Genomic DNA, 26,529 nt, shown 5'->3' on the forward strand with positions numbered 1-26,529 from the left:
CAAAGGTTAAAGCATCTTGCCATTTACATCCGACAGGCGAAGAGATGTTTGGAACTATGATCTATGACTTTGATGTTGTTTCATATTCTATGCATGAACGCAAACAAACGTGATCTTGTAATAGATAATCTGTGTGCCGTGTGGTTCAGCTTGGAGTGTTTCTCCGATGTATGAAAGAAGATATCCAGCTCTTCCTACTTCGGATTTAATCATATATTTGACTTAAATAGCTAGTCTTTAACCTCTTTGCTCCGACATGATACTAGAAGTTTTCAATTTAATGTTTCTTCTCGGTGTTGCTGCAGAATAAATACACCAGTAGCAAAAACATAGTACATGTTCTCTAATATAGTTTCCTCATCCAATTACTGATTCTCTGCAAATACACAGCTAAAGGTTATTATCCCAATGTTATTACAACTCATGCACACTATAAAAAGTGGTTGCAGAAATGATCAATCTTTTTCAAAGATACCATCAATCGTTGACAGCAATGAATATTCATTTCAGACTTTGTCCCTTTGAAGAAAAGTAAGACATTATTATAAAGCGTTCTTACACGGCGATTCATGGGACAAGTAAAACATGATATCTTCACCGAAATTCAAAACCATAGATGTTCATTGCGAACATTTCTTAAATTCAAATTTCACAAACACTTTTGTATTAGGTTGGGAATGTTTCGCAAAAGATGGCATAAAACTGTGTGGGATTTAGTACTCATTAACTTTATAATAAATCATGACCAGAAAATAAAACAGCATAAACTTTAGCTAAGCACCCTTCCTCATCTAATTATCCACTAGCGGGCAAACGCTTTCAATTGATCTTCCTTTCACAAACCAATTAGCTATAAGCGTGCCCATCCTGAATGTTGACCGTCAGGAGCTCTACTGTCACACCTGTAGACCAGGGTCATAATACCATCTCTCATTAACAATGATATATCTGTTGCCGGGCAATGTATGTGATCCAATGATACTCCAGTGATGACCAAGTGTGCGTGTCTGGTAAATATACACCATTTGATGGGCGTTGGACGTGAAGTGTTTGGATCAGTTGATCGTTCATTCTAAGTTGCTATGTTTACGTTTCGCTATCGCTGTGCAGCATTGCCGTTGATAGTTTGATATCACACTTTTGAACATGAAACACTTTTCATTGTATACATACTCAACATTCCATCATCTAATCGCAAACATGGCTGTAGATACGCATTTCACCGAGATGGTTTGATCATGCAGTACCCAAAATAGGAAGGTTTTATCAAACATGAATCTATTATTCTTTTATTCGAGTACTGAAGAGGCCTAAAGTACGAAGTCAGATAAAAATAATGGCATACAAACACAATGTGTGCAGACTTTATTATTCTACATGTATATACAAAAACATGGTGGATAAACGTACATATATAGTTTGCGAACATAACTTGTAATATTAGTGTTCATTAACAATTGAATTTATACGTATTAGGTTATGTGAGTGAGTGAGTGAGTGAGTGAGTGAGTTTTTGTTTTACGTCGCGTTCAGCAATATTCCAGCAATATCATGGCAGGGGACATTAAAAATGGGCTTCACACATTGTACCCATATGGGGAAATCGAACCGTATGTCCGTCGACAGATATAAAGAAATTTCCCAATTGTGTAAACTATCTATTGAAAAAGAAATTCATTTTTTATTTGTCTGTCCATCTTACATAGATTTACGTATACAATATATTCCTGAATGTTACCTCTCCAAGTCACCTACTGTAACATTTAAACAATTCTTGTCTACTTATGACAACTATATTAACTTAAAACTATCACAATACATCTACAATGCAATGTCTAAGCGTGATACTCTGTTAAAGTCATCTCTGTATTCAAACTGTATGTGATTGTATAATGCATGCAACTGCAATGTATATGGGCCGGAGGCCTGAAATACAATAAAATATCTTTGACTTTGACTTTGAACCTGGGTCTTCGGAGTGACGAGAGAACGCTGTAACCACTAGGCTCCCCACCGCCCCATTAGGATATGTATGGAAATAATGCGGTAGAATTTTGTTCTTAAATCAGTGTTGTAAGGGCATACCAGAGGACAAATTCAACTCAAATCGCTTTTTTTTTCAATTGTATTGTCATGAGTATACAAAATAAATAGTCTTCTTCTCACTGCAGATGACAGAAACTTAGTAGTAGCCAATTCCTGAAACAGAAAAAAGTAGTTACATATGGAATTGGGATTTATGGAAAAGATGAAAGGAAATGTTAAAACTGCTTGCACGTTGAACTATACCAAGTTTTTCAGATACCAGACAACAGCATTAAAGGTGTTTATTATCTGCTTATTAGAGTAAAATACATGGGTACATGATATCATTTTGTGAAAGGTTTACAATGGGATAATGGCTGAAAAAGAGAGCATGTGTTGCGAAATACCTTTTCCTAGTCCGATTCCGTAGCCTGCCATTCCGTAGAGACCACCATAGCCTCCTAGTCCTCCAAGTCCTCCATACGGACCTCCCATGCCGTATCCGTATTTGCCTCCGTATAGACCGCCCATTCCTCCGTACACACCGCCATAGCCTCCGTAAAGACCTCCGTGCATTCCACCTATTCCGTAGCCTATTCCGCCTATTCCGCCCAGTCCTCCATACATCCCAGCCATTCCATATGCTCCATACAGACCGGTTGGCTCAGCAAAGGCGGTAACAGCCAGGCAGGCAACAAGGACGGCGACTATCTTCATCATTTTGAGTATCTGTTCAGTAACATCAAAATCATCTTCAAGACAGGGAAACAACATGTTATCATTACTCGTCTGGAGAATTTACTTCATGCTACTCTTTCTGAATGATGTTTCATGTGTAAATTTCCAAATTTCCAAGAACGGAACACATTCCTCACATATTTGTACTTTGGTGAATTGGATCAATGTAAAACTTGAAAAAGGAGAGGTTTGCAGCAGAGGAATAAAAAATGAAAAGGATACATGTTTACCACAGGCCAACCTTGAAATGGTACTTACAGTTTGGTGTTAACACGTATCTGTGTCTTAACAGCAGTGGGAAATAGGAGATGATAGAATATTTTTCCCCTCTCCTATATATATACAATTGGTGGACTATGTGTGATTGATATACCTTGGGCTGGCCACTTCCAGGTAAGCAACACACCTGAGCTTTAATGATGTAAACTGCTCATTCTTTTCGCCTCATAGGTTATGCCTGAGGTTATCACCCTAAGGGTATACACATGTGCTGGTATGCATGAACAGTCATTCAGGAAGTAGAGGCGTCTCGCACTTGTTTCACACCCTCTGTTTCCGTTCGCACATTTTACACATGAAACGACCCAAACGGTCGAGTTACACTTTCTACTCTTCCAACTAATCTGCCATCGTTATCACCCTTTGGGTATACATGTTCGCTGGAAAACATGAACATTCACTTAGCAACATATATGTACATGTGTGTGTGTGTGTGTGTATATATATATATATATATATATATATATATATATATATATATAAATAATTAATTCTCTAAACTATCTAGAATGTTGTCCCATTGTGACGTCACAATATATATGTAATGACGTCATACTGTAACCGCTACAATCTCCCTGAAGAGTAAAGAACATGTTGGAGAAAAAGGCATTCTGTTTTTATTTATCTATGTGATATTTATGACTGATATATATATATATATATATATAATTCTCTAAACCCTCATAGTGTATGCATAAATCATTATTAAAAATAAACATTACAAATTGAAAACACTGTGCAGTATTGTGAAGACAGCGACAACTTGAAGCGAGCTTTTGAGAGTGACAATGCTTTGACAATGCTCGTAGCTCAGAAAGACAGAAGACCCTCAAAGTCCTCATCCGAATTCTGTTATAGGAGTGTCAGTATAGACTGTAATGATATCGCCATATGTTTAGTGTCTGCAATAAGCACACTGTGCTGTCAAAACATTTCTGTAATAATATGCGTTGTGGAAATATTGGTGTCATTAGTCGCCTGATTTTGGGCTCTGTACTGGCACTGGAAGTGTATTTGTGATGAAGAGTGGCAGTGGTCTCAGACACAAATGTCTAACTCCTGGAAGACTGCTATATCAGTAATAGATTTTGGGGGAACCGTTTAATACCACGGTGTTTGCCTTCGATTGCCTTGCACTCGACATGAAGGAAGAACACACACTGGTTGGCTCGGAGTCTCTATAATCTCTGAGTCGAGTATCCATATTAAACTGTGCAACTACGCAACCTGCTTTGGTTGGGACTCGTACACACAACCATATACAGACGTGAATGTACAGTGTACGCTTAATTAGTACTAATCTAGTTAAAACTCAGTTCACCTCAATGTACTAATTAAGGATCGTAACATGCCCCGGACAGACCATTCATCTTAACGTCAGAATAGGGACAAAGAAGCTTTACACCAAAGGAAGTATCGGTCTGAATAATGAATCAAAGGGAAGAATGCTCATCGCCAACCGCATAGCAGTGAATGACATCTGACTGAACCTCTTTAATGGTTGATTTTCACTGCTGCGGATCTGGAATGGTATTTGTCACATACTGAAGTTCGGACCATCCGAGTTCAGAAATCGTTATTTGTGAGTGTATATAAGGATGTGTGACAAAATGCTGCATTTAGTTGAAATATTTACCGAAGGGTTAAAATATATCGTCGCACTTTTTTCTGTTATTTGCATGTTTCCTTTTTCAGTTATTCTAAAGAGCATAACGAGGGTTGTCCCTTCGTCAAAGGTGTCGGAATTAGCACTGCATGGTGTCATCCCTCAGCCGTGCCGTAGGTTCGAATCCGAGATTCTACTGACAATGAACTTTGGATAATTTTTTATCACTCAACTCTTGCTTACCAAAGGTCCCGCTCGGCTTACCTTGCATTTATATCTGATATTGATCTGAAATAATATCAGATAAACTGAAATACTGTTAAAAACTATGAAAATCCCAACCAGGCTTCTCAGTCATGATATATTAACGATACAAACAGAAAACATCTGATCTGTTGGGGTTGTTTTCATTTCACAAAGCGGTTTCATCATGAATATATTACATCGAGTTTCCATCAATCGCACCTGTGAACATTATCATTTGGGCATTCATATAAAGCCAAAGGCGTGAAACGTAAAAAAACACATGGTGAAAGCCTGTCAAATTCACAGTTCAATCTACTGGCTGGGATTGTGACTGATATTCTAATGGGTTTTTTATAGGACCTTAGACTATTGGAGCTTCCTTAGTGAAGGTATTTCTGATGTAGTATGTCACCATCTGCCTCTTAACGCTATGTCAACAACCATCCAACCGTAAGACAAACGTCTTAGGAAAAAAAGCAAATAGTGTCGAAGTTCACTTGGGTGTGTAGTCAAACTTCTGAATTTTAAACAAAGACACCTTAAATGATTTGCGTGTAAATTTCTAATATTTCACATCAAAATGAAGATTTCTGATTCTGGTACTTTATGAGAAATGACATAAACAGACAATTATCGCAGAGTCAAAAGACAGAGTTCAAGAAAGGTTGACTGCAAAATAGGAAAAGGAAAAAGGGCAAATGTTGTTTGAGCTAAAGCCCAATATTAAATATACAAGGATTGTTGGAAAATAGTATCAGGACCACAAATTATATTACATCATAACATGCGTCGAGTTTTATAACTATATTCACCGAAGGTTTAGAAGCTTTTCGTTTCAGTGTATATTCCTTGTACACAACATTTAGGACCTATTCTGATTTCTGAAAAATGCCTTAAAACACATAAAATAACGGTTACATTATAAGATACTAATAAAGTCATAGCAATATCTGCAGGTGTTTTGTTATTCTTGAGTACATTCGGGTGTTTGTAACATGATAACGTTTCATACTGTCGTCAGTACCGACTCCTTGTATTCTATGAAAAACCTGCTAAACGAACTCTTCCTTGCTGATCAATATTGATATGGAATGTCGACATCGTTAGCTACATTTGTAATTTGTTCTTTTATCTTTGTCTTTTTGTCTGGTTCGGGGAAATGTATCAAAACTGTACGTGATGCGTTCAAAATGATTTGCAATAAATCACTGTCTATTTACTCATACCATTAACGAAGCCCATTTGTCTTGATAACCAATTCTTTTGGGTAATTGTGTGTTAACAACCATGACAGACACAACAATTTATTATTCAGACGGTTATCTAGTCCCCTCTGTAAAGTAGCCACGTAAATAGCGTCCTCAAACAAAAACACATCCACCTATTTAAATGTATCTGTATTGATCCTTGAGGTGAAACGTATACGTATGTATATATGTGTTGTATAAGAACATTAATCGTTTAACATTTGAGCGTACTAAAAACCCGCTGTCTACTTAGCTGAGCAGTAGGAGGAATCTATATGAGAAAAAGACGATAATAGGGTTTCTTTTCCAAAGAGGGAAACGGTCGACGATTTAAAGAGTATTTTGTTTGTATTGTGTTACTATAGGTCTCTGCCTGATAGCGATCCAGTATTCCAAATGCTACTGTAATTGTATACAACTTACCAATCCATGGAACCCAATCCCACTTCCGATCCCTCGCGTGAAACAACAAACATGCGGGCATGTTTCTGGTAACCCTTTGAATAATATATGAGATACAATATTTAAATTTTAGTGCTAAGATAATTAATATCTTATATTGATGCAATACTAATTACTGCAGCAGTATTAGTGATCTTTTTTGCAATAACGTTGGGGTTTTGTTTTTACGATATCACTAGATTACGATTTATGGGAGTATGTTCGTCCGTACAAGGTCGACAACAGTCCTATTACCCATCAGCCCTGGTAACATTCTGTTATTCCATGGGGTATATCTTCAATAAAGACATGTCCATAACTGTCATCGAACATAATGGCTTTCTACTCACATTATACTTCCTCCAGTTAATTACGGCCCTGATTATATTTATAAGGAGGATTGAGGCTGGCGTTGACAGGATTAATATGTTTTTATTCGACGGAGGTACGCGGGGGAAGCTTTAAATGAACCTTTGTCATTTCCTTCTGACAGGCATACTTTATCCACTTGGCGTACCACTGAATGTTGATCCGCATTCTAAGCGTAGCAATATAAAAAATACGGAGGTAAAAGCTTCATTAACGAGCAGTAATCCGTGAATAATAATTTAAGATCAGGGCCACTTCGTAATGCCAGCTGATTTTTTGTTGGGTATTCTTTTGTAAGAATATGTTCTGCATGTTAAGTCAGGCGCTCGGAATCATGTGATTTTCGGGGACTGCTCCATCTTTTAAAAGACTCTGAGGTGTATTCATTGCTTACAACCTCTACGTTTTTCTTGGGTATTAGAGAAACTTGGGTATTATATCACAATACAGAACAATACAATCAAAAACGGGTTATATGTCGCCAGGAACTGAATTTAGATCACCTTACTAAGGACTTTGGGGACTTTAACCACATACATTGACACCAGATGGATTTACACCTTACCTTTCATGTGTTAGCAATTGTTACGAAATTTAACCAAATATTAGAAGAACACATATGCTGCTATTACAAGAATGTATATACTAACTATACATAAGCCGAGATTCTGAAACTTACAGGCATAAAATCGAACTGAAGAAATATGTTCCTCTTGCAAGGAAGTAAGTGCTGAAGGGACACTGTGTCTGGAAGCAAGCATTTCCTTTATTAACTGCATGGATGTTCTAAATGAACATCAGTATAGAAGTCCAGGATTGACCGATCAGAAACCAGACTTTTAGAAATCCAGGCGAAACGGGCAAACAAATATCTGTTTTCGTCACCCAGACTACCGGGGAGAACGAACATACAGCTAACCTGGAGAGGAATTCCCAATGGTCTTGTTTCCTGACGAATCCAGATTAACTGAGAACTTTCTGAATAGGCGTGAACAAAGCTGGAGCCATCGAGCATCAGAGTTAGGCAATGTGACAGATTTGGGGACTGGTCTGTAGTGATTGGACGGGAATATTATGATAATTATGAATGCCGAACCGCTTTAACTATATCAGAAGTAGTGTAATGCTCATGTAACAACAAATCACAACGATAGCAAGAACATTTTTAGTCTGTAACTTGTTTTAGGCTGTTTTGATCGTGTGATATGAATGAGATATATGATTGCATGTACATCTCGTTTTCAATCTATCCGTTACGTGGTCCTGTACTGGTGTTGATTTACAAGACGAAAACAGCATGAATGTTATACGATCATGTATTAATGTGATCTCGTTTTCACCGGAATACTGCAGGTATACAATAACAAGATATTTGCACTGGTATGGGATCCATTTTGAAGGTTTTGCAAGCAATCATATCAGCACGATCAGAGGTTTATTGTTTTCCATTACATCCGAAACTGTATATTTTGTATGTCGTTTGCTCATGTACTCTAACTATATTGTCACTTTTATGGATGAAGAGAAATTTCATATTCTGGGCAATGTTTCGTCTTGATTTAAAAATCTTGGATTTAAATTCGTTGAGGTAATTTGGTTCCGTCGTTTCTTATTGATGTCTTTGATGTATAGAATTGGAATAAACAAAACTCGTAAGAAATTTCTGCTAAAAGCTGAATCCAATGTACAATACTGATTATATCATGAGTATGTGTTTGTTTGACTTCGCATTCAACTGTGTTACAGCTGTACGACGCGGTCTGTAAACCAGACAATCCGGTGAGTGAAAAAATGAGATACGATGACAGAACGCCAACCTGTCCATAATCATGACAAATTTCGTTTGTATGATTCGACTATATCATCATCATCATCATCATCATCATCATCATCATCATGTGTTTCTGAATCAAAACAAACAATTCCAAACGAGTGTCAAGCAGATAAATTCTTTCTTGCGCAACAATTCGAGATTCCGATATTTGTGTGGAATTACTCATTTCTTAATTTTTCAGATTTTGTTTCTTTGTCGCTACAGGAATAACATATATTGCACGGCATCTTACAGGAATGATCCCTCTATTGACCAGTTGGCTGAAGGCATTTCTGTTGAATGTTTTGGGGATTTTGTCTATACTTTTCCTATTTGCAAAAATTGTTTGGACCATTAGTTTTGGTGCCATATTTCGCTGGCAGTAGAGAAACAGTTGTGTTTGAATCCGCCGGTGTAAAGTCGGATCCGACATTGCCCTTGGCGGTTCAACACCATGCTCGTAGTCCTTGGTTATGTAACAGTGGAAAGGATAACGTTGTTCGGTGTGAATCTGCCTTATGCACAATATGCAGTGTGTGGTCCTGTGCGTAGAGCTCAGGCCACAATCAGCTGAAGTTAACCAACGTTGGGAGTGGAGAGTCCTTGGATGGGTGACCGTGTTTGGCAGCTTGAGGACTTCAGTCCTACACCTACAACGAAGCACACGTAATGCATGTGGTCTCATCTTAGGCAAGTGAGTCTGTCCTTCCTGCAGTAAATTGGTATGATATGATGGTAGTCTGAATTTGAACCTTGAGCGCCTGACAGGCGACCGATTGGGAACTCCCCGTGCCCAGCGTTGCTTAACTTCAACTGATTTGTGACCTGAGCTCTGTGCACAGGACCACATACCACAAGATGTATATCATGTAATTTTCGTTAGAGAACATTACAATGAATGTATTTCCACAATTTTTCGAATCCAAAAAGCCAAAACCATTCATTGGGTTCTGAAACAAAGTCAGTTACATATATCCTTTCGCCGTCAGATATCACGTATAATCAAGATGATGATATCCTTCCTGTATCCTGACATATTTCTAAGTGAAGTCAAATCAGCCTGCCAATTAGTCCCTCGTTTAACCGTCATATGCAACGGATCATACGTGACAAGGTGATCACCAGGAGATGAGTAATCACTTATAGATTACACCTTGATTTCGACAGATAAATAGTGAGGTGACTGAACCTACCCCACCCATGCAATCAAGTATGATGAGGGATATCTGACAAATTACTATAAACCACTCCCCTGTATCCCAATAGACCCATCAGTGATCCACCCCATTTCAACCATTGTGGCATCTTTAACGTGACATTTGGATGTGAAGGCTGCAGAAAAGTAACACGTGTTTGCATCCCCTTTGCCGAGGAAAATAACAGTAGGTCATGAAGCGTCTTCTGCCAACAATCCGTCTTCAACAAAAAAATCAAGTTCTTGTGAGGACCGGATGTTCCAAATGCCACAGGTCGTCTGGATTCGAACTCACCACCAGCGGATTACGGTATAGGTAAATAGAAGAGTAGAGGTAATTGCACACAATAAATATGTAAACAGTACCATACAGGGATACGCATGTATCACAGCACTATGTTGGAATCGTGAAGAGCGTAATGAGTCAAGTGGCATGTTATGCAACTTTCCAACTAACGATTCGTCGCCAACGGCGAGTTTAACTCTCCGTTTAGTGTTTCCTCTCTTTCAAATTTAGTTTACCTTAAGACAGACAGTCCACGTCAAACACAACCAGTGAAGAAAAGGTCATTTCTGATACATTAATTTCAACAACCTTCTTATGTAAATTTTGAGTATACTTCAGGCCTTCTCAGTAATCGGATCCTTTGATGATATAGTAGAAAAACAAAGATAATTAAAAACGTTAATGCCTTAAAGGTAGATGTATTTATTTGTTTTGGCGATGAAACAAAACTTTAACAACGGATAAACCAAAAAACGTAAATCCCTTCTTGCTTGTATATTCCTGCCTTTGGCATGAACCTAGTGACGATATTTTATTATTGTTTGAACAAATACAAGCGACAAGATCATTTCCATAAACATGACACATAATAAAAAAAATATGCTAAATGTAGTGCTAACACGCGATTCCAACTGGATATATGAAAGTTTGGTTCTTCCAGAAATTTGTAAAGTAATCATCCTCACTATGCGCAATTGAACCGAATGTGTTGACCGTAAGTAATACACCATTTTCCAAGTACACAAAATGTATTTGATTGACACATGTCCACGTATTTCAAACTGTGTCGATGACCTTGTGTTTCAATTTTGCACTACAAACAGGAAATTATACGAGGAAGACCTTTCCAGGTAACGTATGTCTATTTCGTCACTTTCAGATGATCACAGAAAGAGAGTCACAAAAATAATTGCTGTATTCTCCTGGAATGAAGTGACTACGGATAAAGTGAGGAATATATGACACGTTTTATGGATAACAATTTATTTTTATTCATTATACGACGTTTCAGAGATATTTCTTGTCCTTGTATCAGGTGACTGCTGAGTCAGTGCAAGAGTTATATAGATAGGATATGATTACACAAGGCAATGTGGGAAAAGGTACAAAATAATATAATGACAAAGCCAGTTAGATAGGATTAATATACAAAGATAAAAATGTAATGTGAAGACGAAACAAAAGCCTTTCAGACTCGAATATCATCGCGCAGCTTATAAATAATCCAAATTTATTTCATACCGCATTCATTTGAGGCACAAAGTTGACATACACCTTTTAAGTGCATGAGTGTATGAAAGCAATACGGAAAAAGGTGTAGGCTGAGTCTGATTCGAGTGAAATAAGTGAATGAGTATAGTTTGTGCCGCCTTTAGCATTAACTAGCAATATTACGACTGGTCTAGTGAAATAAAACAGTTCATATATATGTATATCTATGTACTCCTGTACAAATAGAGCTCCTTCCATAAAGAAGAAAACATACTTTATATGGCTAATTTTATATTGTTACTTTTATTTATATATATGTCACTTTCATGTAATATACCTTAAATATAATCTCTCATAACCCTTAACGGGTGGCTCATTCTATGTATATGATGTGTATATATATGTACTTTTACATGAGGTAAATATCTTAAATAAAATATCTGTCTGTCCATACAATTGCGCCCGTTGCATTCTTCCAGGCGTGGAACCATGTCTTTCACACAGATCGACACATAATGACGGACGTTGAGTGAGTGAGTGAGTTTGGTTTGGCTCATCCTATTTTGCATACAATCTACTATTTGACATAAATAGCTACCCTTTAACCTCTGTTTTCTGACATGATACTGGAAATTTTCAAGTTAATGTTCTCCAGTGATATTCCAGTGATCACCAAGTGTGCGTGTCTGGTAAACATACACCATTTGATGGGCGTTGGACGTGAAGTGTTCGGATCAGTTGATCGTTCATTCTAAGTTGCTATGTTTACGTTTTGCAATCGCTGTCATGTTTTGCCCTTGATAGACCGATATCACATTTTAAAACATGACAACACTTTTCATTGTATACATACTCAACATCCAATCATCTTATCGCAGACATGGCTATAGACATGCTTTTCACTGAGGCGGTTTGATGATGCAGTACCCACAATGGGAAGGTTTCATAAAACATGAATATCTATTCTTCCTCTTTTAGTCGAGTACTGAAGAGGCCACAGTCCTTAAGCCGAAGACCCGGGTTCCATTCCCATCATGGGTATAAGGTGTGCAGCCTATTTCTGGCCCCTTCCCCGTCCGCCACCACCCCACCCCCACCCCCAATCTGATATTGCTAAAGGCGGCGTAAAACTATACTCAGTCACTCACTCACGCAATCACTCGGACGTCGCCAAAACCCTTCGTGGCAGCACAAATGGTATTTGTGACTTGAAACCAGACAAGTGGACGAATTCAACTCAAATACAGCTTGTATTTCTATTTCAAGTTTTATTGAACCAATTGTATTATCATGAAGATACAAAATAAATAGTCTTCTTCACACTGCAGGTGACAGTAACTCAGTAGTAGCCGATTCCTGAAAGAGAAAAGTCGTTACATGCAAAATTGGGATTTATGGAAAAGGTAAAAGGAAATGTTCAAACTGCTTGCACGATAAACTATACCAAGTATTTCAAATAGCTGACAACATATTTTAAGGTATTTATTATCTGCGTATTAGGGTAAAATACAAATAAATACGTGGGTACATGGTATCATTTTGTCAACGGGACGGTAGGTTTAAAATTGGATAACGGATGAAAACATGACAGCATGTGTTGTGAAATACCTTTTCCTAGTCCGATTCCGTATCCTCCCATTCCGTAGAGACCACCATAGCCTCCAAGTCCTCCAAGTCCTCCATACGGACCTCCCATGCCGTATCCGTATTTGCCTCCGTATAGACCGCCCATTCCTCCGTACACACCGCCATAGCCTCCGTAAAGACCTCCGTGCATGCCACCTATTCCGTAGCCTATTCCGTAGCCTATTCCGCCCAGTCCTCCATACATCCCAGCCATTCCATATGCTCCATACAGACCGGTTGGCTCAGCAAAGGCGGTAACAGCCAGGCAGGCAACAAGGACAGCGACTATCTTCATCATTTTGAGTATCTGTTCAGTAACATCAAAATCATCTTCAAGACAGGGAAGCAACATGTTATCATTACTCGTCTGGAGAATTTACTTCATGCTACTCTTTGTGAATGATGTTATCATTTTGGTGCATTTCATGTGTAAATTTCCAAATTTCCAAGAACGTTACACATTCCTCACATATTTGTACTTTGGTGAATTGGATCAATGTAAAACTTAAAAAAGGAGAGGTTTTCAGCAGAGGAATAAAAAATTAAAAGAATACATGTTTACCACAGGCCAACCTTGAAATGGTACTTACAGTTTGGTGTTAACACGTATCTGTGTCTTAACAGCAGTGGGAAATAGGAGATGATAGAATACTTTTCCCCTCTCCTATATATATACAATTGGTGGACTATGTGTGATTGATTTACCTTGGGCTGGCCACTTCCAGGTAAGCAACACACCTGAGCTTTAATGATGTAAACTGCTCATTCTTTTCGCCTCATAGGTTATGCCTGAGGTTATCACCCTAAGGGTATACAACTGTGCTGGTATGCATGAACAGTCATTCAGGAAGTAGAGGCGTCTCGCACTTGTTTCACACCCTCTGTTTCCGTTCGCACATTATACACATGAAACGTCCCAAACGGTCGAGTTATACTTTCTACTCTTCCAACTAATCTGCCATCGTTATCACCCTTAGGGTATACATGTTCGCTGGAAAACATGAACATTCACTTAGCAACATATATGTACATGTGTGTGTGTGTGTGTGTGTGAGTATATATATAAAAGAAGAAGTTTCTGAAATAATCACACGACACGGATCTTTTCCAACATGTTTCACTTTTTATCTTCAGGGAGAAGTGAAGATCACTCTCCCTGAAGATAAAAGTGAAACATGTTGGAGAAGATCCGTGTCGTGTGATTATTTCAGAAACTTCTTCTTATATATGTACTACTGTACGCTCGGTATTCTCATCCATTTCTTTTATATATATATATATATATATAAATAATTAATTCTCTAAACTATCTACAATGTTGTCCCATTGTGACGTCACAAACTGTAACCGCTACAATCTCCCTGAAGAGTAAAGAACGAAACATGTTGGAGAAAAAGGCATTCTGTTTTTATGTATCTATGTGATATTTATGACTGAACACCTGTACTATTTTGGACATTTTGTGCGTATATATATATATATAATTAATTAATTCTCTAAACCATCATAATGTATGCATAAATCATTATTAAAAATAAACATTACAAATTGAAAACACTGTGCAGTATTGTGAAGACAGCGACAACTTGAAGCGAGCTATTGAGAGTGACAATGCTGTGACAATGCTCGTAGCTCAGAAACACAGAAAGCCCTCAAAGTCCTCATCCGAATTCTGTTATAGGAATGTCAGTATAGATTGTAATGATAATCGACTATTTTCCATGACATTCCGAGCCCCGTTGATTAAAGAATGGCGTATGCGCCATATGTTTAGTGTCTGCAATAAGCACACTGTGCTGTCAAAACATTTCTGTAATAATATGCGTTGTGGAAATATGGTGTCATTAGTCGCCTGATTTTGGGCTCTGTACTGGCACTGGAAGTGTATTTGTGATGAAGAGTGGCAGTGCTCTCAGACACAAATGTCTAACTCCTGGAAGACTGCTATATCAGTAATAGATTTTGGGAGAACCGTTTAATACCACGGTGTTTGCCTTCGATTACCTTGCACTCGACATGAAGGAAGTACACACAGTGGTTGGCTCTGAGTCTCTATAATCTGTCTGAGTCGAGTATCCATATTAAACTGTGCAACTACGCAACCTGCTTTGGTTGGGACTCGTACACACAACCATATACAGACGTGAATGTACAGTGTACGCTTAATTAGTACTAATCTAGTTAAAACTCAGTTCACCTCAATGTACTAATTAAGGATCGTAACATGCCCCGGACAGACCATTCATCTTAACGTCAGAATAGGGACAATAAAGCTTTACACCAAAGGAAGTATCGATCTTAACAATGAATCAAAGGGAAGAATGCTCATCGACTAGCGCAAAGCAGTGAATGACATCTGACTGAACCTCTTTAATGGTTGATATTCACTGCTGCGGATCTGGAATGGTATTTGTCACATACTGAAGTTCGGACCATCCGAGTTCAGAAATCGTTATTTGTGAGTGTATATAAGGATGTGTGACAAAGTGCTGCCTTTAGTTGAAATATTTACCGAAGGGTTAAAATATATCGTCGCACATATTTCTGTTATTTGCATGTTTCCTTTTTCAGTTATTCTAAAGAGCATAACGAGGGTTGTCCCTTCGTCAAAGGTGTCGGAATTAGCACTGCATGGTGTCATGCCTCAGCCGTGCCGTAGGTTCGAATCTCAGATTCTACTGACAATGAACTTTGGATACTTTGTTATCACTCAACTCCTGCTTATCAAAGGTCCCGCTCGGCTTACCTTGCATTTATATCTGATATTGATCTGAAATAATATCAGATAAACTGAAATACTGTTAAAAACTATGTAAATCCCAACCAGGCTTCTCAGTCATGATATATTAATGATACAAACAGAAAACATCTGATCTGTTGGGGTTGTTTTCATTTCACAAAGCGGTTTCATCATGAATATATTACATCGAGTTTCCATCAATCGCACCTGTAAAAGGCGTGAAACACAAAAAACACACGGTGAAAGCTTGTCAAATTCACAGTTCAATCAACTGGCTAGGATTGTGACTGACGTTCTAATGTTTTTTTATAGGACGTTAGGCTATTGGAGTTTCCTTAGTGAAGGTATTTCTGATGTCGTATGTCACTATCTGCCTCTTAACGCTTCACTTGGGTGTGTAGTCAACCTTCTGAAGACACCTCAAATGATTTGCGTGTAAATTTCTAATATTTTAAACGTCAAAATGAAGATTTCTGATTCTGGTACTTTATGAGAAATGACATAAACAGACAATTATTGCAAAGTCAAAAGACAAAGTTCAAGAAGGGTTGACTGCAAAATAGGAAAAGGAAAAAGGGCAAATGTTGTTTGAGCTAAAGCCCAATATTAAATAAACAAGTATTGTTAGAAAATAGCTTTAGGACCACAACTTCGTGGATGTTATTACATTATCACATGAGTCGAGTTTGTTAACTATATTCACCGAAGGTTAAGAAGTTTTTCGTTTCAGTGTACACAGCATTTAGGACCTATTCTGATTTCTAAAAAATGCCTTAAAACACATAAAATAACGGTTACATTATAAGATACTAATAAAGTCATAGCAATATCTGCAGGTGTTTTGTTATTCTTGAGTACATTCGGGCGTTTGTAACATGATAACGTTTCATACTATCGTCAGTACCGACTCCTTGTATTCTATGAAAAACCTGCTAAACGAACTCTTCCTTGCTGATCAATATTGATATGGAATGTCGACATCGTTAGCTACATTTGTAATTTGTTCTTTTACCTTTGTCTTTTTGTCTGGTTCGGGGAAATGTATCAAAACTGTACGTGATGCGTTCAAAATGATTTGCAATACATCACTGTCTTTTTACTCATGCCATTAGCGAAGCCCAGTTGTTTTGATAACTCATTCTTTTTGGTAATTGTGTGTTAACAACCACGACAGACACAACAATTAATGATTCAGACGGTCATCTAGTTCCCTCTGTAAAGTAGCCGCGTAAATAGCGTCCTCAAACAAAAACACATCCACCTTTTTAAATGTATCTGTATTGATCCTTGAGATGAAACGTGTACGTATGTAAATATGTGTTGTACAAGAACATTAATCGTTTAACATTTGAGCGTACTATAAACCCGCTGTCTACTTAGCTGAGCAGTAGGAGGAATCTATATGAGAAAAAGACGATAATAGGGTTTCTTTTCCAAAGAGGGAAACGGTCGACGATTTAAAGAGTATTTTGTTTGTATTGTGTTACTATAGGTCTCTGCCTGATAGCGATCCAGTATTCCAAATGCTACTGTAATTGTATACAGCTTACCAATCCATGGAACCCAATCCCACTTCCGATCCCTCGCGTGAAACAACAAACATGCGGGCATTTTTCTGGGAACCCGTTGAATAATATATGAGATATAATTTTTAGATTTTAGTGCTAAGATAATTAATATCTTATATTGATGCAATAATAATTACTGCAGCAATATTAGTGATTTTTTGGGGGGGGAAATAACGTTGGGTTTTTTTCTTACGATATCACTAGATTACGATTGTGGGAGTATGTTCGTCTGTACTAGGTCGACAACAATCCTGTTACCCATCAGTCCTGGTAACACTCTGTTATTCCATGGGGTATATCTTCAATAAAGACATTCCCATAACTATCATCGAATATAATGGCTTTCTACTCACATTATACTTCCTCCAGTTAATTACGGCCCTGATTATATTTATAAGGAGGATTGAGGCTGGCGTTGACAGGTTGAATATGTTTTTATTCGACGGCAGTACGCGGGGGAAGCCATAAATGAACCTTTGCCATTTCCTTCTGACAGGCATACTTTATTTACTTGGCGTACCACTGAATGTTGATCTGCATTCTAAGCGTAGCAATCTAAAAACTACGGCGGTAAAAGCTTTACATTAACCAATTTCACAAGAGCAATATATACATTTTCGTGAATAATAATTTAAGATCAGGGCTACTTTGTAATGCTAAATCAGAGTTCCAATTGATTTTTTGTTGGGTATTCTTTTGTAAGAATATGTTCTGCATGTTAGGTCAGGCACTTAGAATAATGTGGTTTACGGGGACTGCTCCATCTTTTAAAAGTCTCAGAGGTGTATTCATTGCTTACAAACTCTACGTTGTTCTTGGGTATTAGAGAACATAATTATATCACAATACAGAACGATGCAATTCAAAAACGGTTTATATTTCGTCAGGAACTGAATTTAGATCACCTTACTAAGGACTGTAGAGACTTTATCCACTTGCATGGACACCAGATGGATTTACAAAATCCTTTCACGTGTTGGCAATTGTTACGAAATTTAACCAAATATTAGAAGAACACATATGTTCCTATTAAAAGAATGTATATGCTAACTATAAATTTATTCTGCTGCATACACATAAGCCGAGATTCTGAAGCTTACAGGCATACAGTCTAACTGAAGAAATATGTTCCTCTTGCAAGGAAGTAGGTGCTGAAGGAACTTTGTGTCTGGAAACAAGCATTTCCTTGCCTTTGACTAAGCATAACTGAAAACTGCAACGATATTTATGATAAAATTCCAGTTGAAACAACTTCAATTCAAGATCAGAGCTGAAATCAGATCGCGTCAATTCAAAACGTCAGCGCAAGAAATCATCAGTGTCTATTTACTGCATGGAAGGTAATTATTTTCTAAAAGAACATTAGTATAGAACCTCGGGTTGGATAATCGATCACCTTGAACAATACCTTCAGTTGTTTCTACACTCACATAACACTACGTTTTGAAACTGATGAATTACCTTAATGGAGATATATTCTCAAACAGGAAGTAGGGGATCAATAAGAAAAATTACAATGATTATTCGTCCGAAAGATTAGCTTCTAAAGATGACTACCAGAATATTTCGGAACCCAAATCTAACCAATTAAAACACCCGCAACATTACATGTGGGCTTTGCAATTCCTCGGGGTTCGGAGTACATTCTTGATTTTGACACTGATGTGAAAGGTAAAATCATTAGCCATTAGCATTGCAAATTCATTATCTCTCTACCCTCGATACAATGCAGAATGAGTGATCAAATTAGGAAAGTGTCAATTACAACGTCATGAACGAGGGTTATAGCCGTGCTTCAGCAAGAGGTAACCAATAACAAGTGTATGTTCAAAGTGTCTCAGTCTGTGATTTTCATACTTTGAGAAAGGTTTCTGAAGGCATAGAAAGTATAAAAGGGCCCTGCAAATGACGCCTTGGTCAGCAACAAAAGTCCAGGATTGACCGATCAGAAACCAGACTTTACGAAATCAAGGCGAAACAGGCAACCAAATATCTGTTTTCTTCACCCAGGCTACCGGGGAGAACCAACATACAGCTAACGTGCATCTACTGCGACCACGCTTTGTACCGCTGTTAACACATTTCAGCGACACATCAATGGTGTTTTCAGATTTCAACGTGGAGGGGAACTCCCGATGGTCTCGTTTCCTGACGAATCCAGATTAACTAAGAACTTTCTGAATAGGCGTGAACAAAGTTGGACCCATCGAGCATCAGAGTGAGGCAATTGAAGTTAACCAACGTTAGGGGTGGAGAGTCCTCGGATGGATGAGCATGTCTGGCAGCTTGAGGACTACACCTACAACAAAGCACATGTGATACATGTGGTCACCTCAAGGTCAGTTACATATATCCTTTCGCCGTCAGATATCACGTACAATCAAGATGATGATATCCTTCCTGTAACCTGACATATGTATTTTTATAAGTGAGGTCATATCTGCCTGCCAATTAGTCCCTCATTTAACCGTCATATGCAACGGATCATACGTGACAAGGTGATCACCAGGAGACGAGTAATCACTTATAGATTACATCTTGATTTCGACAGATAAATAGTGAGGTGATTGGACCTAACACGCCCATGCAATCAAGTGTGATGGATATCTGACAAATTACCATGATCACTCCCCTGTATCCCAATAGACCCATTAGAAATCCACCCCATTTCAACCATTGTGACATCTTTAACATGACAGATGGATGTGAAGGCTGCTGCAAAATAACACGTGTTTGCATCCCCTTTGCCGAGGAAAATAACAGTAGGTCATGAAGCGTCTTCTGCCAACAATCCGTCTCCAACGAAAAAAATCAAGTTCTTGTGAGGACCGGATGTTTCCAAATGCCACAGGTCGTCTGGATTCGAACTCACCACCAGCGGAATATGGTATAGGTAAATAGAAGAATAGAGGTAAATGCACACATTAAACATGTAAACAGTTTTGATGATATAGTAGAAAAACAAAGATAATTAAAAACTTTAATGTCTTAAAGGTATATGTATGTATTTGTTTGGCGATCAAACAAAACTTTAACAATGGTTAAACCCCAAAACGTAAATCTCTTCTGGTTTGTTTATTCCTGCCTTTGGCATGAACCTTGTGACCATATTTTATTATTGATTGAAATAATACAAGCGACAAGATCATTTCAATAAACATGACACATGATAAAAAAATATGCTAAATCTAGTGCTATCACGCAATTCCAACTGGATATATGAAAGTTTGGTTCCTCCATAAACTAGTAAAATAAGCATTCCTCACTATGCGCAATTGAACCGAATGTGTTGACCGCAATTAATACTCAATTTCTCCGAATACACAAAATGATTGACACATTTCCACGTATTTCAATCTGTGTTGATGGCCTTGTGTTTCAATTTTGCATTACAAACAAGACATTATACGAGGAAGGCCTTTCCAGGTAACCTATGGCGATTTCGTCTCTTCAGATGATTACAGAAAGAGAGACATAAAAATAAAATGATGTATTCTCTTGGAAGGAAGTGACTACGGATAAAATAAGGAATATATGACACGTTTTATGGATAACAATTTATTTTTATTCTTTACACTACGTTTCTTGCCCTTGTATCAGGTAAATGCTGTGTCAGTGCAAGAGTTATATAGATAGATGTAATATACCTTAAATATAATCTCTCATAACCCTTAACGGGTGGCTCATTATATGTATATGAAGTGTATATATCTGTACTCTTACATGAGGTGAGACTTAAATAAAATATCTGTTTGTCCACACAATTGCGCCCGTTGCATTCATCCAGGCGTGGAACCATGTCCTTCACACAGATCGACACATTATGACGTACGTTGAGTGAGTGAGCTTGGTTTGGCTCATCCTATTTTGCATATAATCTACTATTTGACATAAATAGCTACCCTTTAACTTCTGTGTTCTGACATGATACTGGAAATGTTCAATTAAATGTTCTCCAGTGATATTCCAGTCATCACCAAGTGTGCGTGTCTGGTAAATATACACCCTTTGATGGGCGTTGGACGTGAAGTGTTTGGATCAGTTGGTCCTTCATTCTAAGTTGCTGTGTTTACGTTTTGCAATTGCTGTCAAGTGTTCCCCTTGATTGCTTGAAATCACACATTTAAACATGAAACACCTTTCATTGTATACATACTCAACACCCCAGCATCTTATCGCAAGCATGGCTATAGACATGCATTTCACTGAGGCGGTTTGATGATGCAGTACGCCGAACGGGAATGTTTTATAAAACTTGAATATCTATTCTTCCTCTTTTATTCGAGTACTGAAGAGGCCCCAGTCCCTAAATACAAAGCCACACAACAAAAAATGACATACAATCACAATGTTGCAGACGTTTTTATTCTATATACAAAAGCATGGTGGATAAACATACATATAATAGTTTGCGAATGATACTTGTGATATTTGTGTTCATTAACAAATAAATTGATATGTATTACATGTAGGATATGTGTGGTAATACTGCAGTGGATATTTTGTCCTTAAATCAGTGTAGTAAGGTCGTACAAAAAGTGGTACTCATCTTCAATAACATTTAATGTACAAAATTTACACAATCTATTTTCTCTTGGACTATCATATTATCTGCCCTTCTCGTTCATAAGATCCTGTGAAGAACATGCACATCTGGATAATGAAGCCCAAAATGTTCTGGGATTAATAACATGGACGTATTCCTCACTATGTAAAACAGATTTAAAAGTACATGTATATGTGGATTGAGCGATTGTATTAAAGATGAATTCCAGGTCTGAATGTACATATCCTTTAATCTTTGCGATACGGCATTCTATAATGACTTTGATTAAGCAATCTTTTGTGATAAAAATTCATCACTAAAAAAAGAATGATATAGTAAAAATCTAACACTTGTTACCCAATTTCATTTGTCGGTACTGTCAAACAAAAACATCATGCTATAACATTTCTTAGGAAAACTTGACACAGTCATATCCCAGAGCTTAACCCAGTGTCCGATAATTTTTATATCTATTAGTATTATCGGACGTCATCAAAACCCTTCGTGGCAGCACGGATGGTATATGAGACTTGAAGCCAGATAAATGGACGAATTCAGCTTCGTTTATATTTCAGGTTTTATTGAACTAATTGTATTGTCATATGCATACAATATATGCCGTCATCTTCACACTGCAAGTTACCGTAGCTTAGTAGTAGCCAATTCCTGAAACAGAAAAATAGTTACATATAAACTTGGGATTTATTGAAAAATAACATGGAACTGTTGAAACTGCTTGCACGATAAACTATATTTGAAATAGCTGACAACAGTTTTAAATGCATTTATTATCTGCTTATTAGGAAAAAAATACAAATACATACATGGGTACATGGTATCATTTTGTAAAAGTGACTATAGGCTTAAAATGGCATAATGGATGAAAAAAGTGACAGCATGTGTTGCGAAATACCTTTTCCTAGTCCGATTCCGTATCCTCCCATTCCGTAGAGACCACCATAGCCTCCAAGTCCTCCATACAGACCACTCATGCCGTATCCGTATTTGCCTCCGTATAGACCGCCCATTCCTCCGTACAGACCGCCATAGCCTCCGTAAAGACCTCCGTGCATGCCACCTATTCCGTAGCCTATTCCGCCCATTCCGCCCATTCCTCCATACATCCCGGCCATTCCATATGCTCCATACAGACCGGTTGGCTTAGCAAAGGCGGTAACAGCCAGGCAGGCAACAAGGACGGCGACTATCTTCATCATTTTGAGTATCTGTTCAGTAACACGAAAACCATCTTCAAGACAAGGAAACAACATGTTATCGTTACTGGTCTGGAGAATTTACTTCACGACACTCACAATGACTGATGTTGTCATTTTGGTTTCATATGCATTTTATGTGCACATTTCCGAATTTACAAGAACGGTATATATTCCTCACAACTAAATATTCTTTACTTATTCGTACTTCGATGAATTGGATCAATGTGAAAGTTGAAAAAGGAGAGGAGTGCAGCAGAAGAATGAAAACTTCAAAGTATATATGTTTACCACAGGCAAACCTTGAAATGGTACTTACAGTTTGGTGTTAACACGTATCTGTGTCTTAACAGCAGGTGAAAATAAGAGATGATAGAATACTTTTACCTTCTACTATATATATACAATTGGTGGACTATATGTGATTGCTTTAAATTACCTTGGGCTGGTCACTTCCAGGTAAGCAACACACCTTAACGTTAATGATGTAAACTGATCATTCTTTTCGCCTCAAAGGTTCTGCCTGAGGTTATCACCCTAAGGGTATACATGTGTGCTGGTATACATGATCATTCATTCAGGAAGTAGGGGGCGTCTCTCTCGCATACTATATTTCCCATATGAACCATTATAGATAATGATATCGTATTGGGTTTTGCTTCTTTATTGAAATCGTCATTTCTTCCAGATCAGCTTTGAAACTTCATATTCGCGTCCGATTTAAACAATATGTACCTTCTGTTGGGTATCCAGATATAAATACGTGTCCTGTTAATTGAATGAGCGGTATGCAAACAGTTAAATTAAATCATGAAATCAAGACGTAAACGTCCCATGAAGTGTACAAAATGATTAAATTTTTACCAGAGATTCGTAGCATGTTCAGAAGTAACCTATGATTGTACAATTTGTTATTTTGTTTGTGTGATAAATAAACAGATAGCACATGCTACTGTGATGAAATCCCAACTGCTACGCTATCCATTCTAATACAGGCAGTAAGATTACTACTGTACAGCATTTGTTCTTCTATTATTCATGACCGGGGCTATCAATGTTTCATCGCAGCAGCTTAGATATTAATTCCACGTTTCATCAAGTATAAAATGTTTCAGATGTGTACCATCAGCACCGCCAGCAGAATCGTGAACTTAGGACAAAGAAAGAATGCAGCTCGTGTATAGAAAATCTTTCATTATTATTGTCTTCATCATCTGAATTACAATTATGCTTTCTGTCTTCAAACTGATTTGGGCAGCTTTTGAAGTACACAGTTAAATGAGGAAGAAATTCTCTAAACCATCATAATATATATATAAATCATTATTGAAAGTTATAAATTATAAATTGAAAACACTGTGCATTTTTGTGAAGACACAGCGACAACTTGAAGCGTGCTATTGAGAGTGACAATGCTTTGACAATGTTCGTAGCTCAGAAAGAGAGAAAACCCACAAAATGCTCATCTGAATTCAGTAACAGGAATATCAGTATATGTATATAATGATAATCTACTATTTTCCATGACATTTCCGAGTCTATTTCTTGGAAATAAGAGCCCCGTTTATTAGAGAATGGCGTATGGGCCATATGTTTAGTGTCTGCAACAAGCACACTGCGCAACCTTTCTGTAATAATATGCGTTGTGGAAATGTGGTATCAGTAGTCGCCTGATTTTGGGCTCTGTACTGGCATTGGAAGTGTATTGGTGATGAAGAGGGGCAGTGCTCTCAGACACAAATGTATAATTCCTGGAAGACTGCTATATCACTAATAGATTTTCGGGGGAACCGTTTAATACCATGTTGTTTGCCTTCGATTGCCTTCCACTCGACATGAAGGAAGAACACACACTGGTTGGCTCGGAGTCTGTATAATCTGTCTGAGTGGAGTATCCATATCAAACTGTGCAACTACGCAACCCGCTTTGATTGGGAGTCGTGCACACAGCCATATACAGACGTGAATTTACAGTGTACCATTCATTAGTACTAATCTAGTTAAAACTCAGTTCACCTCAATGTACTAATTAAGGACCGTAACATGCCGCGGACAGACCATTCACCTTAACATCAGAATAGAGACAATGAAACTTCACACCAAAGGAAGTATCGATATTAGCAATGATACAAAGGGACGAATGGCCATCGCCTACCGCAAAGCAGTGAATGGCATCTCACTGAACCTCTTTAATGGTTAATATTCACTGCTGCGGATCTGGAATTGTATGCACAGAGGCTATTGTTACATACCAAAGTTCGCTGACACCACTACTACATAATTGTATTGGACACTCCGAGTCCAGAGGGAAAATTGCTTATTAAAATCGTTATTTGCGAGTGTATATAAGGATATATGACAAATTGCTGCCTTTAGTTGAATATGTACCGAACTGTTAAAATATATATCGTCGCACATATTTCTTATATTTGACATGTTTCTCTTTTTTCGGTTATTCTAAAGAGCATGAGTAGGGTTGGCCAGTCGTCAAAGGTGTCGGAATTAGCACTGCATGGTGTCATCCCTCAGCCGTGCCGAGGGTTCGATCCCAGATTCTATTGACAATGATCTTTGGATACTTTGTTATCGCTCAATTCCTGCTTACCAGTGGTTGACGGTCATGACTCTCACTCGGCTTGCATATTTATCTGATATTGCTGCAATAATATAATATAAACTGAAATACTGTTAAAAACTATGTAAATCTCAACCGGTTTCTCAGCCATGATATATTAATGAATCAAACAGAACACATCTGATCTGAAGGGCTTTTCATTTCACAAAACGGCTTTCGTCATAAATATATTACATCGAGTCTCCATGAAACGCACTTGTGAACTTTATTATCGTTTAGGCTTAAGATACAACATTCACATAAAGCCAAAAGCGTGACACGTAAACATCACATTGTGAAAGCTTGTCAAATTGTTCAATCCACTGGCTAGGATTGTGACTGACGTTCTAATGTGGGTGTTTTATAGGATCATAAACTATTGGAGCTTCCTTAGTGAAGGTATTTCTGATGTAGTATGTCCATCTGCCTCTTAACGCTATGTCAACCACCATCCAACCGTAAGGGAAACGTCTTACGACAAAAGAAAAAAATAATAATAGTATTGAAGTTCACCTGGGTGTGTAGTCAAATGTGCGTACGTCAAAATGAAGGTTTCTGATTCTGGCAGTTTATGAGAAATTACACATAAATAGATTATTGCAAAGTCAAAAGACAGAGTTCAAGAAGGGTTGATTGCAAAATAGGAAAAGGATAAAGGACAAATGTTGTTTGAGTTAAAGACCAATATTAAATTAACAAGGACTGTTAGAAAATAGTATCAGGACCACATGAAAATCCGTGGATGCTATTACTGGTGAAAAGTA

General features: G+C 37.8%; 2 protein-coding genes across 2 annotated transcripts; both read right to left on the reverse strand.

Moving 5' to 3' along the window:
* Window positions 1–2,182: 2,182 nt before the first annotated feature.
* On the reverse strand, window positions 2,183–2,745 carry LOC124274280 (neuropeptide-like protein 31). Its single transcript, XM_046709622.1, has 2 exons — window positions 2,433–2,745; window positions 2,183–2,199 (listed from the first exon to the last, which is right to left on the reverse strand). Exons 1-2 carry the CDS (start codon window positions 2,743–2,745, stop codon window positions 2,183–2,185), a joined length of 330 nt encoding a protein of 109 aa, XP_046565578.1.
* Window positions 2,746–22,521: 19,776 nt separating this feature from the next.
* On the reverse strand, window positions 22,522–23,154 carry LOC124274307 (neuropeptide-like protein 29). Its single transcript, XM_046709646.1, has 2 exons — window positions 22,851–23,154; window positions 22,522–22,603 (listed from the first exon to the last, which is right to left on the reverse strand). Exons 1-2 carry the CDS (start codon window positions 23,152–23,154, stop codon window positions 22,587–22,589), a joined length of 321 nt encoding a protein of 106 aa, XP_046565602.1. The 3' UTR covers window positions 22,522–22,586.
* Window positions 23,155–26,529: the final 3,375 nt, after the last annotated feature.

The sequence above is a fragment of the Haliotis rubra genome, unplaced genomic scaffold, assembly GCF_003918875.1.
Source record: "Haliotis rubra isolate DU_JTF1 unplaced genomic scaffold, ASM391887v1 Scf19, whole genome shotgun sequence".
NCBI classification, from domain to species: Eukaryota; Metazoa; Mollusca; class Gastropoda; order Lepetellida; family Haliotidae; genus Haliotis; species Haliotis rubra.